The 17,884-nt window shown below is 45.6% G+C and overlaps 1 protein-coding gene across 2 annotated transcripts in view; it reads right to left on the minus strand.

Annotated features, from left to right (window-relative positions):
* The window catches only part of LOC141102724 (cadherin-related family member 4-like), a 50,004-nt gene continuing 32,120 nt past the window's right edge, over positions 1-17,884 (minus strand). For both annotated transcript variants that reach the window (XM_073591675.1, XM_073591674.1), the window contains exons 14-20: positions 15,167-15,314; positions 12,073-12,290; positions 9,135-9,274; positions 5,679-5,735; positions 3,349-3,448; positions 1,265-1,292; positions 1-295 (exon numbers count right to left, since the gene is read on the minus strand). In XM_073591675.1, coding sequence (XP_073447776.1) covers positions 240-295; positions 1,265-1,292; positions 3,349-3,448; positions 5,679-5,735; positions 9,135-9,274; positions 12,073-12,290; positions 15,167-15,314 — 747 coding nt within the window. In that variant the 3' untranslated portion in view covers positions 1-239. The remainder of the gene's footprint in view (positions 296-1,264; positions 1,293-3,348; positions 3,449-5,678; positions 5,736-9,134; positions 9,275-12,072; positions 12,291-15,166; positions 15,315-17,884) is intronic.

Below are 17,884 nucleotides of genomic sequence, written 5' to 3' on the forward strand. Positions count from 1 at the left end.
TGATTATAATCAATAGATCGCTTATTGAGTCAATATCCACAATAAATTATACATTTGGTTACAGAATATACAGAAGTCATATTAAAAAAAAAAAAAAAAAAATCCATTGGAATAAAATCGAGTGTTTGATTTTGTGATTCCTCGGCTCTCCGATCTCTTAGGATGACACGTTGGAGGTGATTATGATTTTTGGCGCAGATATCGGTGAGATGTCGGTGAATCGGCGTCCTTCTCTCTCCTCATACCCAACGTCTCTCCCCGGTGTAGCTGTTGAAGAGATATTCCCGTCCCGTCACTGCCGGCAGAGGAGGAAGAATATTAATAAGGTGACTGAAGACACTTCTCCATAAACATGGCGGCCAACACAAACCGTATATTAATGAAGTACCGCCTTCTATATCTCTATGTGCAGTTCTTGGCTGTGTTCACAAATGTCTGACGCAGATCAGCCCCCTGCTGCAGCCTCTCACTTTGTGACGTGATACAAAGTAACAATGTACAGTCTGATCACTGGGGGAAGGGAGACTCAGGAAACGCTTCCTCATCCTTCTACAAAGTTACAATGTACAGTCTGATCAGTGGGGGAGGGGAGACTGAGGAAATGCTTCCTCCTGCTTTCTACAAAGTTACAATGTACAGTCTGATCACTGGGGGAGGGGAGACTGAGGAAATGACTCCTCCTCCTTCTACAAAGTTACAACGTACAGTCTGATCACTGGGGGAAGGGAGACTCGGGAAACGCTTCCTCATCCTTCTATAAAGTTACAATGTACAGTCTGATCACTGGGGGAAGGGAGACTCGGGAAACGCTTCCTCATCCTTCTATAAAGTTACAATGTACAGTCTGATCACTGGGGGAAGGGAGACTCGGGAAATGCTTCCTCATCCTTCTATAAAGTTACAATGTACAGTCTGATCACTGGGGGAGGGGAGACTGAGGAAATGCCTCCCCTCCTTCTACAAAGTTACAATGTACAGTCTGATCAGTGGGGGAGGGGAGACTGAGGAATGGTTTCCTCCTGCCTGCATGGTGAATATTGATCAGAAATTATGGAATTGCTGTACACTGATGAGCGGTGGTTGCCCCGGGTTACAGCATACTGCAGATCATTGCTGTGCCAGATCCTGGAGGACATCGGCAGCAGAATTGATCTGATATCGGCAGCTGATCATCCGGGGCGGAGGAATGTTCAGTTCAAGGATTGTTAGAGAACGGAAGCAGCTGGCGGCCGCAGGCTGCGCTGTGGGCGGAGCCAACACTTACTTGGATCCTGAGCTCTGCCGTCAAACTGCTGCAAGAAAAGAAAAGAAGGACAAGTCACAGCATCCATATTACAGAGTATAATGTATTAGAAGAATGTTATATACAAGACATCCACCATGTGGGCTTTCATTCGGCAGAATTTCCTGCGGTTGCAGAGCCTCTTATTATTATCTGTAGATTATCAGGAATGTTAGAGGTCATATAGAACTACATATAAATTCCTTCTCTGCAAACGGGACAGAAATGTTCTCAGGTTATTTTCTCATTGAATGGGGGAAAGTACCTCATTATGGCCAGTAGATGGAGGCGAGGAGCATACTTATTTCTTAGGATACTCAGTGACATCTAGTGGCCATAATGTGGTATTTCCACCCATTCACACTTTTTTTTCCTCTTTATAATATGCAGTAGAGCTGCACGATTAATCGTCAAGAATCGTTATCAAAATTTTTTTTTCCCCGTTGCAATCTTGGCAAAAGTGTTTCACGATTCTTTCTATGTAGAGAATTCTCTCTGCTCTTCTGAAGCCACAGCTGTCAAAAGAAAGGAAAAAAAAAAAAAAAAACGGGCAGTCTGCCGAGAATCACAACATTCTTTAGCAGTGGAACTTAAGTATAAACATTGTAACAATTTGTCCTTTAGATCAAAGGAATAGACATTGTGTGTAAATGAGGGAAGTTTAACCACTTAAACACTAAACCTTTTTCTGACATTTGTTGGTTTCAAGTTGAAATTATTTTTTTTTTATTGCTAAAAAATTACTTAGAACCCCCAAACATTATATATATTTTTTTAGTAGAGACCCTAGAGAATAAAATATTTAATATTTTACGTCACACTGTATTTGCGCAGTGGTTTTTCAAATGCAATTTTTTTGGAAAAAATTACTTTAATTAATTAAAAAAAAAAAATAACCAGTAAAGTTAGCCCATTTTTTTTTTTTTTGTATAATATGAAAGATTTTACGTGGCAAGAATCGTGATTTTTTTTATTCTAAGCAAAAAAATCGTTATTCTCGTTTTGGCCAGAATCGTGCAGCTCTAATATTCAGTATAACATTCAATCTGCAACAAATATGGCCTGAGAACATTCGTTTTTTTGCCCAGTCACATGGAACGAATGTACATGCAGTTTCAATATTTATGGATATGTACTACCGGCATAGAAATTAGGGATGCACCGATACTTTTTTTTTTAGCACTCGCCGATACCAATTACCGATACGTACCGCAACTGTTTTGTTTTAACTTCAGCAATGGTACAAAGCACTGAAAAGTTATTTACAAATTAAATAAATCGATTTTTTTTAAATTTTGCGCTTTTTCAATGTGAAATGTGTAAATATATGTTAATATATATGTGTAAAAATATTCACTAACAAAGCAAACAAAAAAAAAAAAGTTTTGATTGTTTATCGTTTATAAAATAGACGTGAACAAAAGAAAAAAAAAGCAGGAAAATAATAATTAAATGGAGGAGAATAGGGGAGTTAATTAAGGCTGATTAGAGTAAATTAAGGGTTATTATTAAGGGGTTAAACAGAGGAACATTTGTTCATCCCTTTGATCTGCAGGTGAAGAAACAGAAAGATACAAAAAGAAACAATGTTTCTTTTTATTTTAGTGTTTCACCTGAGCAATGTTGTTAATAAACATTGCAGGCTGCTTTTTTTTTTTGACAGCTCCAATTACCGGACTTCTTTAACACAGGGGAGACCCGCTGACAGCTCAAAGAACCGAGCCTGAAAGTATCGGTTTCAGGTATCGGTGCATTTGCACGAGTACTGATACTTGTGCAAATACTCGGTACCGGCACCGATACTAGTATCGGTGCAACCCTAATACTAATGAACTGTTTTTACAATGTTGCTTCCAGTTTCACTGCAATTGAGGGTTGGTGTCCCTCAACTGACACTTCGGCACCCACAAGCCTGAGATCCCGGAGCCGGAAGGATATTCAGTAAGGTGCCTTCATTTATACTTCATGGGCAGAACACATGTAACATGTATGTATTTTATCATGATAATCATCATTTCATCCTGGTGCCCCCCCCGTTATCGGGATGGTATTGGACGATCACATACCAGGCTTAGCGGGCTGACTGGAGCGATATCCTTCTTCTCCTTGGATGGGGGAGGTGGCTGCTGGTTCTGGTTGGCGGGCGGTTCAGCGTTCTGTAATGACCTGCGAGGAGGAAAAACCCATGTGGTAACACCAGGTTATCACCCGTATTAGCCGGACACAGAGGTGCCGAGACAAAATACTTTGAGCAGGGGCTTTGCTATGGAGGGTGCGGACCTGGGTGACACCCGCCAGATGGGTGCCACCATCAAGTCTGGAAGTGATATCCGACCGCAATGGTGTCAACCCCATCCGTAACAGCACACCACTGGGAGGGGGGGCTAGACAGGAGAGAGCTCGATTTGGGGGGGTCACCTGGTGTTTTACCGCACCAGGTGAGTTCAGCCCTAGTGACACCACTGAGTTGCTTTATCTGGATCTATATAACCATTCCAGGTTGGTGACTCAGAATTCAAGGCAGAGGATCAGCATACAGTGGAACCTTGGATTACGAGCATAATCCATTCCAGGAGAATGCTTGTAATCCAAAGCACTCGCATATCAAAGCAAGTTTCACCATAGAAGTCAATGGAAACGAAGATAATTCGTTTCGCATTGACTTCTATTGCATGCAATACCACATGTGGCCAGAGGTGGAGGGGGGGCACCAGAGAGCCTCGGAAATACTTGGGGACAGCTCAGCTGAACTCGGAAAGGCTCGGAAACACTCGGGAGTGGAGTATTTCCGAGTGATTCCGAGTATGACGGCTCCGAACCGTTCCGAGTGTCACCGGCCCCCGCACCTCTGGCCAAGTGCGGTATTGCACACCACATTAGCTTGAATTCTGCTTGTTTTGCAAGACAACACTCGTAAACCGAGTCAGGGTTTTTTTTTTAAAGTTGCTCGTCTTTCAAAACGTTCGTTAACCGCATAACCCGTTAACCAAGGTTCCAGTGTATCAACCAAGCAGTGTCGGGACAAGGTCATCTAGAGCCCAGGGCGAGCATGGCAAACTGCACCCCACCCCCAAGATGAATGAGCATTATGTGGCAGCAAAAATCCCCCCCCAAAAACAAATAAAAACAAATCGCGCGCCAATCTGCTTGTTCATCCCATAAGCATAAATTCCCTCTTCTTCCAGTACTAATCCGGCCCCCTGCTGAAATCCCCCCTCCCAACACAAATCTTTGCCCCCCTCCATGCCCCTTCCCAGCTCAAATTCTCCTATCTCTCTCCAAATCCCTCCAAGAACAAATCACCCACCAAAAAAAAAAAAGAAACCCTGCTAGCACAAATCCTCTACCCAACAAATTTCCCCTCTGAGTGCACATGCTCCCCCCCCCCCCTCTCAGAAAAGGTTCCCCTCCACCATTGCATCTATTCTGGCAGAACCCCTGCCACCCCCCCCAAATTCCCCCTCCCAACACACAAATCCCCTCCCCCCCTATCTCCCCGCAGCATCCCCCCCCCCCCCCCACATGATACTACAGTGCCCAGGGCAGCTGCCCCTCCCCCCCCCCCCCCCCCCTGTCCCGACCCTGTAGCCAGGCAGCTTACATTGGAAGCTGCCCAATAATTCTCTTGTTACAGGTTTACATAAAACCAAACCCCTAATACTAATTAATATAAGGTGTCCTAGGAAATCGAATTTGGATAGAAGGTTCTGCGTGTACTGGAGAAATGGTGGTAACTCGGCAGTTGGGTGACGGCCGTGTTCTTCATAGAAGGGGGCAGCTGCTTTCAGAAGTGTCTCTCGGAACTCTTGCAGACTTTGGGGAAAGCTCGAGCATGTTGCTCTATAGAGAGACATTGGGTGGCGGCAGCTTTGGCAGATAAGAGGCACTGCTTATTTTAGGAATTTCTAGCAATGGATTGTATTTGTCTAATTAGTGCTAGACAAGCTGGAATTTATTTAACAGTTTATGTTTTTTTGTAGCGCGCCCCCCCTAGGGAGCTGCTGGCACGTTGCTCTACAGAGAGACATTGGATGGCGGCGCCCTTGGTAAATAGAAGTCGCTGCTTATTTTGGGGGATGTTGGTACTTTATTTTTGCTTCTAGAAATGGACTGCGTTTGTCTTATTCACATGTGTCTAATGTGTAGAATCCGGCCCTTTCGTCCATTTCATGTGACCCTCACACCTCTTCTGCAACTGCGGAACCCCCTAAACCCCTCGTCTTCACCTCCACCTTGTCTCAGCAGTCAATTGGTTTTCGTATACTGGCACTGAAACGTTGCCAAATGCAATCTACTGGAAATATATCGGTATAATCTCGGTTCCCTCTAGTGGGCCAAAATGTGTGTCTTTGTGCACCGGTTAACAACTGTCACACCTACAAGTGAAGTCACTTACCGGTCCTGCAGGAGGGGCTGTGTGCCATCTTTCGGGCCTTGGGCACATAACGGGTATCTGGAAGAAGAAATGCCACCATTAATCTCCAGTGTGTTTATCATGTAGAGCTGCACTATGGAGCGTGCCCACCATGATTGGTCGGAATAGACAAACTGCATGCTGGGAATTTGGTTCAGTCTTATTTATTAAAATGTGAGAAGAATTCTTTGTATTGCCCAAAGAAACCAAATCTTCTGCTCACCCCTAGGACAGGATATCTTGTGTGTATGGAAACTCAATCCTCCAATTCAGGTTTACAGGATATTGTAACATTCTATCGGAGGCCTGCCCTGCTCTGTCTCGGCCCTGCACACCCAACACCTCCAGCTTGCCTTTAAACTGCTTATATCAGCCATTTTCAACCAGAAATCTGAGGTTCCACCTAAGGCTGTTAGGGGTTCCTTGAGATGTGGCTACTTAACCTCCCATTGGATGGTCCACAGTTCTGGAGCCAACACTACTTTGTAGAGCCAGCGGCATGACACCAATTATGGTTTTAGCTGTTGTAAGAGCCCTTGCACACTGGGGCGGTTTGCAGGCGCTATTGCGCTAATAATAGCGCCTGCAAACCGCCCGAAAGTGCCGCTACTTTCATTCCAGTGTGCAAGCCCCGAGGGCTTGCACACTGGAGCGATGCGCTGGCAGGACGGTAAAAAAAGTCCTGCTAGCAGCATCTTCGGAGCAGTGAAGGAGCGGTGTGTATACCGCTCCTTTACCGCTCCTGCCCATTGAAATCAATGGGACGGCGCGGCTATACCGCCGGCAAAGCGCCTCTGCAGAGGCGCTTTGCGGTGGTATTTAACCCTTTCTCGGCCGCTAGCGGGGGGTAAAACCGCCCCGCTAGCGGCCGCATACCGATGGTAAAACGCCGCTAATAATAGCGGAATTTTACCGCCAACGCCGCCCCCCGCCCCAGTGTGCAAGGGCTCTAAGGGGACAATTCTGACCACCAATGTAAGGGGTATTCTTCTCACTAACCACCAATGTAAGGAACATTCTTCCCACTGATCACCAATGTAAGGAACATTCTTCTCACTGATCACCAAAGTAAGGGACATTCTTCTCACTGATCACCAATGTAAGGAACATTCTTCTCACTGATAACCAATGTAAGGAACATTCTTCCCACTGATCACCAATGTAAGGAACATTCTTCTCACTGACAACCAATGTAAGGGACATTCTTCTCACTGATCACCAATGTAAGGAACATTCTTCTCACTGATCACCAATGTAAGGAACATTCTTCCCACTGATCACCAATGTAAGGGACATTCTTCTCACTGATCACCAAAGTAAGGGACATTCTTCCCACTGATCACCAATGTAAGGAACATTCTTCCCACTGATCACCAATGTAAGGAACATTCTTCTCACTGACAACCAATGTAAGGGACATTCTTCCCACTGATCACCAATGTAAGGGACATTCTTCTCACTGATCACCAATGTAAGGAACATTCTTCCCACTGATCACCAATGTAAGGAACATTCTTCTCACTGATCACCAATGTAAGGGACATTCTTCCCACTGATCACCAATGTAAGGAACATTCTTCTCACTGATCACCAATGTAAGGAACATTCTTCTCACTGATCACCAATGTAAGGAACATTCTTCTCACTGACCACCAATGTAAGGAACATTCTTCTCACTGATCACCAATGTAAGGAACATTCTTCTCACTGATCACCAATGTAAGGAGCATTCTTCTCACTGACCACCAATGTAAGGAACATTCTTCTCACTGATCACCAATGTTAGGAACATTCTTCTCACTGATCACCAATGTAAGGAACATTCTTCTCACTGATCACCAATGTAAGGAACATTCTTCTCACTGATCACCAATGTTAGGAACATTCTTCTCACTGATCACCAATGTAAGGAGCATTCTTCCCACTGACCACCAATGTAAGGAACATTCTTCTCACTGATCACCAATGTTAGGAACATTCTTCTCACTGATCACCAATGTAAGGAACATTCTTCTCACTGATCACCAATGTAAGGAACATTCTTCTCACTGATCACCAATGTAAGGAACATTCTTCTCACTGATCACCAATGTTAGGAACATTCTTCTCACTGATCACCAATGTAAGGAGCATTCTTCCCACTGACCACCAATGTAAGGAACATTCTTCTCACTGACCACCAATGTAAGGAACATTCTTCTCACTGATCACCAATGTTAGGAACATTCTTCTCACTGATCACCAATGTAAGGAACATTCTTCTCACTGATCACCAATGTTAGGAACATTCTTCTCACTGACCACCAATGTAAGGAACATTCTTCTCACTGATCACCAATGTTAGGAACATTCTTCTCACTGATCACCAATGTAAGGAACATTCTTCTCACTGATCACCAATGTAAGGAACATTCTTCCCACTGATCACCAATGTAAGGAACATTCTTCTCACTGATCACCAATGTAAGGAACATTCTTCCCACTGATCACCAATGTAAGGAACATTCTTCCCACTGATCACCAATGTAAGGAGCATTCTTCTCATTGATCACCAATGTAAGGAGCATTCTTCTCACTGATCACCAATGTAATGCCGCGTACACACGGTCGGACTTTTCGACCGGACTTGTCTGACGGACGCCGACGGACCAAATCCGGCGAACAATCCGATCGTGTTTGGACTTCACCGGACCTTCAGAAGACTTTTCCAGTTGCAAATCTGACGGACTTTAGATTTGGAACATACTTCAAATCTTTACGTCGTAACTCCGCCGGACCCAGAAATCCGCTCGTCTGTATGCTAGTCCGACGGACAAAAACCGACGCTAGGGCAGCTATTGGCTACTGGCTATCAACTTCCTTATTTTAGTCCAGTGTATGTCATCACATCGGACTTTGGTGTGATCGTGTGTAGGCAAGTCCGTTGAAAGTCCGCCAAAAGTCCGTCGAAAGTCTGTCGGACGGGCTGTCGGACTTTTGTAGCAGAAAAGTCCGACCGTGTGTACGCGGCATTAGGAAAATTCTTCCTTCTGATCACCAATGTAAGGAACATTCTTTCCACTGACCACCAATGTAAGGAGCATTCTTCCCACTGATCACCAATGTAAGGATCATTCTTCTCACTGACCACCAATGTAAGGAACATTCTTCTCACTGATCACCAATGTAAGGAACATTCTTCTCACTGATCACCAATGTAAGGAACATTCTTTCCACTGACCACCAATGTAAGGGGCACATCTGTGCCAATCGGCACATTTTTTTTTCCTTCAACCAGCTGGTTGAACAAAAAACAATGTATGATGTATGGCCAGCCTTTGAGAGCTATATCCCCCCTCCCAGATCCTGATAATGAATCCTGTCTCAGGCTGGCCATACTGGTTCCTGATTTCTACATTCATTTGTCCACCCCGGTGTGTGCTGTGACAGAGGACTCACCTTTTACACAGAGCCCAGGTCAGCAGACCAATGGCACCAAGGAGCAGTGCTCCAGTGATGGTCATGACCACTGTGAACCAGGTGTCGGGCTGCCAGTACGCCAGCGTCTGATTCACAATCGTCGTTTGCTTCTGTGGAGTCTGGAAACAGAAAACATTACAGAGGATTTAATTGACTGAAAGAGAAGCGTCCAACCAGTTTATATCAGCTGGCTCTGTACTGCCTGGTGTGCCAATAAAGCAGATTGCAGAATGTTGAGGGCTCACAAGGGTTGATTCGAGCATCACAAGCCTTCTATTTAATAACTCTCCATGAATTCTGCTTTCTATTATAATGATGGGCTTTGAGCATTCGCCATCTGCTGGTTGTTATCGGCACTGCTGTTCAGGTCTGATTAGTGCACACCTGCCCTAATCAACTAGCCTTAAAGTAGATTGCTGGACATTCAACATGTACCTGATCAGTCAGTCTGTCTGCTGATGCCCTAGATCAGGGATCCTCAAACTATGGCTCTCCAGCTGTTGCAGAACTACACATCCCATGAGGCATTGTAAAACTCTGACATTCACAGACATGACTAGGTATGATGGAAATTGTAGTTCCTGAACACCTGGAGGGCCGCAGTTTGAAGACCCCTGCCCTAGATACAGGTCTCTCTGCTATCTGACTTCTCATAGTCTTGAGTATTCCTGAGAAATGTTTGGACTGTGTTTCTACTTAGCTTGCCTGTTCTCATCCTAAGCATTGGCCTCTGACTCTCTATAAATATCTGAATATTGAAATGCATATTGATCGGCATCGTAAAGGGCAAGTTCACCTGTACCGATCCATCGTCAATCACGCCACCGTCGAACCTGAGAAAAAAAAACGATCCGCCTGCAATGAAGGCTAACCACCTCCTGCAGGCTCCGCCATTTGACAGTTCCTATATAGGTAAGGTGGCACTGCCCCCTTGTGACATCACCAACCCAGCATGATGGAAGAGGCATTCAGCCGTCCTCGGGGGCGGAGCTTTTCTTTTCTTTTTTTGGGTCCGGTGGTGCGGCGGGTGTCGTGATTGATAATGGATCTACATCGGGGGGGACATTGTTTTTTTTATTTATTTAATAAAGGAGTTGTCAAAAACCTTATACTTTTTTTATTTATTTTTGACACTTTTTTTGTACCCCATACTTATTTATATAGGGGGAGCCAGGATCTGGGGGCCCCCCTTGTTAAAGGGGGCTTGCATATTACGATAAGCCCCCTGCCCGCAGACACCCACAACCACAGCCCAGGGTTGTCAGGAAAAGGCCCTTGTCCCCATCAACATGGGGACAAGGTGCTGTGGGGTGGGGGTGCCAGGCTGCATGCTCAGCTATAAGTCTGGTATGACTCTTGGGGGAGACCCCACGCCTTTTTTTTTACTTTTGCCGTGAGGTTCTCCTTAACATCCATACCAGACCCAAAGGGTCTGGTATGGACTGGTATGGACTGGGGGGACCCCACACCATTTTTTTTCTTTCTTTTTTTTTTAAATAGCTAGGTGCCAGCAATTGCAACTGCGAGGCAATTTAAATGTGATTTGCCTTTTTTTTTCCTTTTTGCTGCAGCAGGTTCTATACATTGTACAGATGCGCCACGTTACAGGCAGACTAAGGGGACCCCGAGCACTATATTTAAAGGATTTTTTTATTGTTTCACTTTAAGTGGGGTTCCCTTTTTTTTTTTAAATGTTGGCATGGAGTTCCCCTTAAAATACATACCAGACCCAAAGTGCATGGTATGGAGGGGGGACCATTTTTTTTAACCATTTTTGTATTGCCGGCATTGTTTTGTTTACATTTCAACTGCCAGTGGGGAAGCCCGCTGACAGCTGATGAGTCATCGGTTGTTAGGGACGCAGCAGCCGGCTTCCCGACCTGCGGCTTAACAACCAGCTATTCTTCACACAGAATTCAAATCGGTTGATCATTTTTAGACCGATCCGAACATTAATCGTTCCTGAAAATTTGGAATTCGTTAGAAAATTAACGAAATTTAACGAAAACAAAATTACACGAATTCTGAAAACAAAACGAAATTAGTAACATAATGAATCTATCCAAAACAAAATGAATATTACTGTTCTACACATGTCTACAGCACATCTCTATCATCTGTCTTGCCCGTTAGTCGGCTGTGTCACCCCTGGGAACACAGCGGCTCCAGAGAACTCCATGGCATTATGGGTAAAGGTGCAGCATTAAAGAATGACACAACAATTGTCATAAAAGTGTCTGTAATATCGGTTATTGACAACTGTGTAAAGCTTCGATAAATTATCAGATAGTAGTCACAACAGTGGCGGCCTGTCCTTTAGGGGCGCCCCCCTAGACCAATGCGCCCGGCCCCTAATCTACATGCAGGGTGCCGGACGCATGGATTTCAATAGGGGTTTTTTTTTTTTTTTTTTAAGCACATGATCAGAGCCTGAGGCTCTAATTGGCTTCAAAATAAGGGTGGGCTCGGGGTGCAGAGCCCACTGCACCCCGAGCCCACCCAGTTGTGTGACAGTAGCGAATTAATATTCGCTATTGTCTTCCCTGATTCTCCTCCCGGGCCAATCAGGAAGTGGACTCTGAGAACCCAGTCTTAGGACTCCCTGGCCAATCGGGTCTCAGGACCCACTTCCTGTTCGGCCGGGAGGAGAAGCAACGGCCCCCCGGCTCTTCCCTGGAGCAATGGAGAAGCATCAGCCTCCTACTGTAAGGCCACTGAACGCTGCCGTCCATCTCCCGTGGGGGGAGGGGGACCGATTGCCGCCATCCGTCGCGCGCGCGCGGGGGGGGGGGGGGGGGGGGGGCGGCACTGATCACCACCATCCATCTCCCACCCATATATTAAGCACCGGCTGCTACTGATTCAAAATTTACTTCAAATGTCTTCTGATCTTTTCTTCAAGCAAAAATATACTCACAGGTGTGGTGGTCGTGGTGGTGGGCTGTGTGGTGGTCCAGGGGATAACGGTGACGAACACAGTGGCGGTGGTGCTGTACTGAGGGGAGGCGGTGCTGTCCTTCACCTGGATGAGGAGCGCATACATTACAGGGTCATAGACACCACCAGCGGTGTTAAAGGAGAACGGGTTGTGCATGACGTTATTGCCGTTCATCTGAAAGCGGCTATTAGTATTTCCTGTGGGAAGAGAGGAGGTCATACACAAAAAAAACTTTATTGGTAAAGAGAACCAGTCACTGACAAACATTGTGTGCTGGAGCATCGCCCACCCACCCAACATACAGTTTACAAATCAGTTTCCCCCTGCTAAGGTAAAGTTACTAATTAAAGTGCTCAGCGCTTGATGGGATTCCAATTAAAGTGGAGTTCCACCCACTTTTACAACTCTTCAGCATCCCTCACTAAACTGTGCACTGTAAATGAATTGGATATTTTTTTTTTTTTCTCAGCACCTACTGTATATCTGCTGTATTCATTTTTCACTTCCTCCTCCCTGGCCGCGGCCCATCGCATCATTTCCTGTTTGCAATGCCTTCTGGGAAAGGGGCGGAAACTTCCTCTGACACTGCCATTGCTATGGAAACCTGACCTGAAACCTTTTACACTGCTTGTGCTGCACTGAGCATGTGCGAGATCTGCAAGGGTGAGATCCAGGAAGAAATACGGTCTGGCTTCAGATGCCCACACTTAAGATGGCCACGGCCTGCTGTAAGTTTATAAAATAACAAACTACTGCTATGAACTAACAAAACAGACCTTAGTTTACAGACTAACTTTACTAGAACGCATTAAGCTTGTGTATTATAGGGGTATTTTTATTTAAAAAGTATAATTTCGCCCTGAACACCACTTTAAGCTAATATGTTATCTGAAATCCAAAAAAGATAACTTTACTGCTAATGGCCCAAAAAAAAAACAAGATATAGAAAATTAGCTTGTTCAGTCAAGAAAATGTTTACAAAAATGTGAGGGGTGTACTCACTTTTGTGAGATACATACATAAACTCACATACGTACATACAGTTAGGGTTGCCACCTGTCCGGGATTCACCCGGACAGTTCGGGGTTTGGAATCATGTGTCCGGGTTTCAGACTGCCTGAAACCCGGACACATTATTCAGACTGGAATATGGCTTCCCAGCAGGGTTGTCTAAGCCGAGAGTGTCTGTTAAACTCTCTTTTACACTTACTCCTTTACAGCGCACTAACAGTTCTCCCCCCACACACAGACAGGAGAGGAGAGAGGGCTCAATCTGCACCTCTTCCTCCCGTCCCACCCCTCTGTGTCTGCCCACACTCCAATCCCTGGCGCTGTGCCTCAGAAAACGAAAGTGGAGGCAGGAAGTTTGAAGTCCAGCAGCCTCAGATACATATGAAGTGAGCTCACCATCCATCCCTGTCTGTGACTGAAGTCTCCCCCCTTCTCTCTCCTGCCTCTGAGTGAGTACACTAAGGTAAATCAGGGTTCTCAGAGCACCCCTTACATCAGAGCTCCCCTTTACACCAGAGACCACAGTGTTCCCCTTTACATCAGAGTCCCCAGAGTTCCCCCTTACAGTGTAAGGGAACTCTGCGGATTCCAATGTAAAAGGGGAACTCTGCAGATTCAGAAGTAAAAGGGGAACTCTGCAGATTCAGAAGTAAAAGGGGAACTCTGCAGATTCAGAAGTAAAAGGGGAACTCTGCAGATTCAGAAGTAAAAGGGGAACTCTGCAGATTCAGAAGTAAAAGGGGAACTCTGCAGATTCAGAAGTAAAAGGGGAACTCTGCAGATTCAGAAGTAAAAGGGGAACTCTGCGGATTCAGAAGTAAAAGGGGAACTCTGCGGATTCAGAAGTAAAAGGGGAACTCTGCGGATTCAGAAGTAAAAGGGGAACTCTGCGGATTCAGAAGTAAAAGGGGAACTCTGCGGATTCAGAAGTAAAAGGGGAACTCTGCGGATTCAGAAGTAAAAGGGGAACTCTGCGGATTCAGAAGTAAAAGGGGAACTCTGCAGATTCAGAAGTAAAAGGGGAACTCTGCAGATTCAGAAGTAAAAGGGGAACTCTGCGGATTCAGAAGTAAAAGGGGAACCCTGCGGATTCAGAAGTAAAAGGGGAACCCTGCGGATTCAGAAGTAAAAGGGGAACTCTGCGGATTCAGAAGTAAAAGGGGAACTCTGCGGATTCAGAAGTAAAAGGGGAACTCTGCAGATTCAGAAGTAAAAGGGGAACTCTTCAGATTCAGAAGTAAAAGGGGAACTCTGCAGATTCAGAAGTAAAAGGGGAACTCTGCAGATTCAGAAGTAAAAGGGGAACTCTGTTGAGGGCGTTTTGCGCCCCCCTCCCCCCGCGTGCACCGGACAACATTCGATCATGCCACTAAAGAGACCACTGGTGAGGAATAAACTTCTTTTGTGAGTGGGGGTTCTCCTTCACCTGTGGGGAGAGCGTTTGATCGCCCTAAAGAGCTGTGGGTGGGAATTGGAAGATAACATCATTGGAATTTCACCTGTAGAGGAATGTTAGGAAGATGGTAATATGGACGTATAAGATGCTAATATCTGGTATGAACATATAAGAATGTGAATATGAACATATATATATATGAACATATAAGCTGACTATGGAACAAAGGAATATTTGATTGTCGAATGCTGAATATATTGTAAGGCTGATTTGTTAAATAAACTTTTCTGTTAAAAAAAAAGGGGAACTCTGCAGATTCCGATGTAAAAGGTGAACTCTGCGGATTCAGCTCTGGTAATTTCAGATAAGAGCTCTGACAACACCTAGCCCCCCCCCCCCTTTTTTCCTCAGGTATGGCCTCATCTGGAGGGTATGGTTTTTGAGATGCTGACATATCACAGAGTGGTGGGATAAAAAAAAAAACTATTAAAGGCCCAGATGCAGCTTCCCGTGCAAGCTGTGTGATATCTGTGCTTCACACCAATGACAGCCAGGTCTGGGGTGTTTCTTACCCCTGCAGATAGTCTGCCTATTTATGGATTAATTGGGACGTATGTACAAACAGACAATCAATATAACGAAATGCACACCGGGAAGATAACTCACCGCCTGTAATGGAGTAAAGCAGCACAGCATTCGTTACATCTACGTCACTGCATTGCAATGATATGACTGGGGTTGCCGTCGCTAGGGTGGAGTAGATTGTCGTTTCATAGAATGGAGGTGTACAGATGGGGGGATTATCATTGTAGTCCTGGAAAGACAATACAGAGAGATGAACGCGGATTGGAAATCCCTCCGCACATGCGCACACAAGCCTGGCGGAGGAAGTCTGTCTCATCAAATCTGTACACCTGAAATTATGTACATCCTCCAACTGCTGCAGCATGGCAGTTGATGGTGGAGTTACACAGAAATGATAGAATGGTGTTATAATTTGACCACAAAGGTGCATCTTCACCTCATTCAATTCTCCAAATTCCTGTAGCCATTTGCTACAAAGCAAGTCTGGAGTTAATGGGAACCACTGAATCCTATATTAACCAGTGATGTCACCGGTCCCATTCACTTACCTGTCCAGGAATCTACAGTCATGTAAGCAGAGGGGTGGGGTGGTGGGGACATCAATGACCAAATAGATGAAATATGGCAATGCCCATATTTGGTCAGGAATGTGATGTCACCATCATCCCCACCCTCCATACATATGATGACAGCCGGAGAGAGCTGTCATATGCCGCATGAGTGGACAGATCAGCTTATCAACTTTTTGTCTTCATTCAAAGACTATCCCCCTTTTTCCTGGAGTGCGGGGTTGTGTATATGAATACCTTTCGGTCTGGTATGGATTTTGAGGGGATCCCCATGCCAAAAAACAAATATATATATATATATATATATATAAAATATAAGTCCCCCCATACCAGACCCTTATATGAGCATGCAGCCCGGCAGGTCAGGAAAGAGGGGGAAAGAGTAAGCCCCCCCCCAGACCGTACCAGGCCACACGCCTTCAACATGGGGGGGTGGTTGCTTTGGGCAGGGGAGGCTCTGCACCCCCCATCCCAAAGCACCGATGTAAAAGGGGAACTGTTGATGGGGACAAGGGCCTCTTCCTGACAACCCTGGGCGGTAGTTGTAGCGGTCTGCGGGCAGGGGACTTATCAGAATCTGGAAGCCCCCCATTAACAAGGGAGCCTCAAGATCCTGCCCCCCCCATGTGAATGAGTATGGGGTACATTGTACCCCTACCCATTCACCCCAAAAAAAGGCAGTGTAGTGTAAATAAAAACTAGAGACGGTTTTGATAAGTCCTTTATTTAAAAATCTTTCTCTGGTCTTCTCCCACCAGAGTACTTCTGGCAGTGACCTTCCGCCAGTGTTCTTCCGCCAGTGATCTTCCGCCAGTGATCTTCCGCCACTGCTGTCTTCTCCGCTGCCAACCCGGTCCTCCTCCGACGCTGTCTCCCATCATTGTGCCAGCTCCGTTCCCTGCTGTTTCTTATATAGCCATGGGGCAAGGCCATCTGGTGACGTCACCATGAGTCCAGCCCCCTGTAAAGGCAGGTGCTGTCACAAGGGGCGGGAACATCACCGGATGGCCACGCCCCATGGCTATATAAGAACCGGCAGAGAACGGAGCTGGCACAACGACGGGAGACCGCATCGGAGGAGTACCGGGTCGGCGGAGACGACAGCAGTGGCGGAGAAAGTCAGAGGAAGAACACCAGAGGGAGAACACTGGCAGAAGAAGACCGGAGGAAGAAGACCAGAGGAAGACTTTTTAATAAAATACTTGTCAAAACCGTCTCTTGTTTTTTGTTTTTTTTTTCACTACACTGCCTTTTTTTGGGGTGAAAGGGTAGGGGTACAATGTACCCCATACTCATTCCCATGGGGGGCCTCGTTAAAGGGGCCTTCCAGATTCCGACAAGCCCCCTGCCCGCAGACCCCCACAACCACCGCCCAGGGTTGTTGGGAAGAGGCCCTTGTCCACATCAACATGGAGAAAAGGCGCTTGAGTACTTGTGGCCTGGTATGGTCCAGGGGGGGGCGCTCACTCGTACCACCCCTTTTTTTCCTGACCTGCTGGGCTTCATGCTTGGATAAGGGTCTGGAATGGTCTTAGGAGGACCCCACGCTGTTTTTTTTTTTTTTTTTTTCATTTTGGCATGGTGTTGTCTTTCAAGATCCATACCAGACTCAAAGGGCCTGGTATTGATCTGGGGGGGACCCCACAGCTCTTTTTTTTTTTTGGAGTGGGGTTCCCTTTCAAGATTCTCAGAGTACAAGTCGCATGCCACAAGTCAGATCATGATGATCCGACTTGGATGCAACTTCTATTTAAATCAATGGGCTGAAAGTCAGGTCAGTTAAGACGGCTCTCAAAGAGAACCATTGATTTTGATTAGAGGCAGAGAAATGCTGCTAAAAGCTAACGCGGCTAAACGTACATTAACGCCAATGCAAAAAGCTACTAAAAGCGCGTTTTTACAGCCGCTTTTTCCTGGCATTGGTAGTGGCTTTGCGGCTAATTTTTTTTTAATGTCCTGTGTGCATGGGGACTGATAGCTTTTTATTTTGGCCAGATCCCTTAGCTCAACGCTTTCCTTGTCTCTGAGGATTTCTGCATTATTTTTGCTACTTTCTAATCTGTCACTTTTACTTTGTAACTTTCCCATTTTAAGTAAACTTTCAAAACCTTTTACCATGGACAGAGTTTGTGGTTTTCCTTATCAATTCTGTATGTGTCAGATGTTACATAGTTGGTAAGGTTGAATAAAGACACCAGTCCATCCAGTTCAACCAGTGTGGGTGTGTGCA

This window comes from Aquarana catesbeiana, linkage group LG07, assembly GCF_042186555.1.
Source record: "Aquarana catesbeiana isolate 2022-GZ linkage group LG07, ASM4218655v1, whole genome shotgun sequence".
NCBI classification, from domain to species: Eukaryota; Metazoa; Chordata; class Amphibia; order Anura; family Ranidae; genus Aquarana; species Aquarana catesbeiana.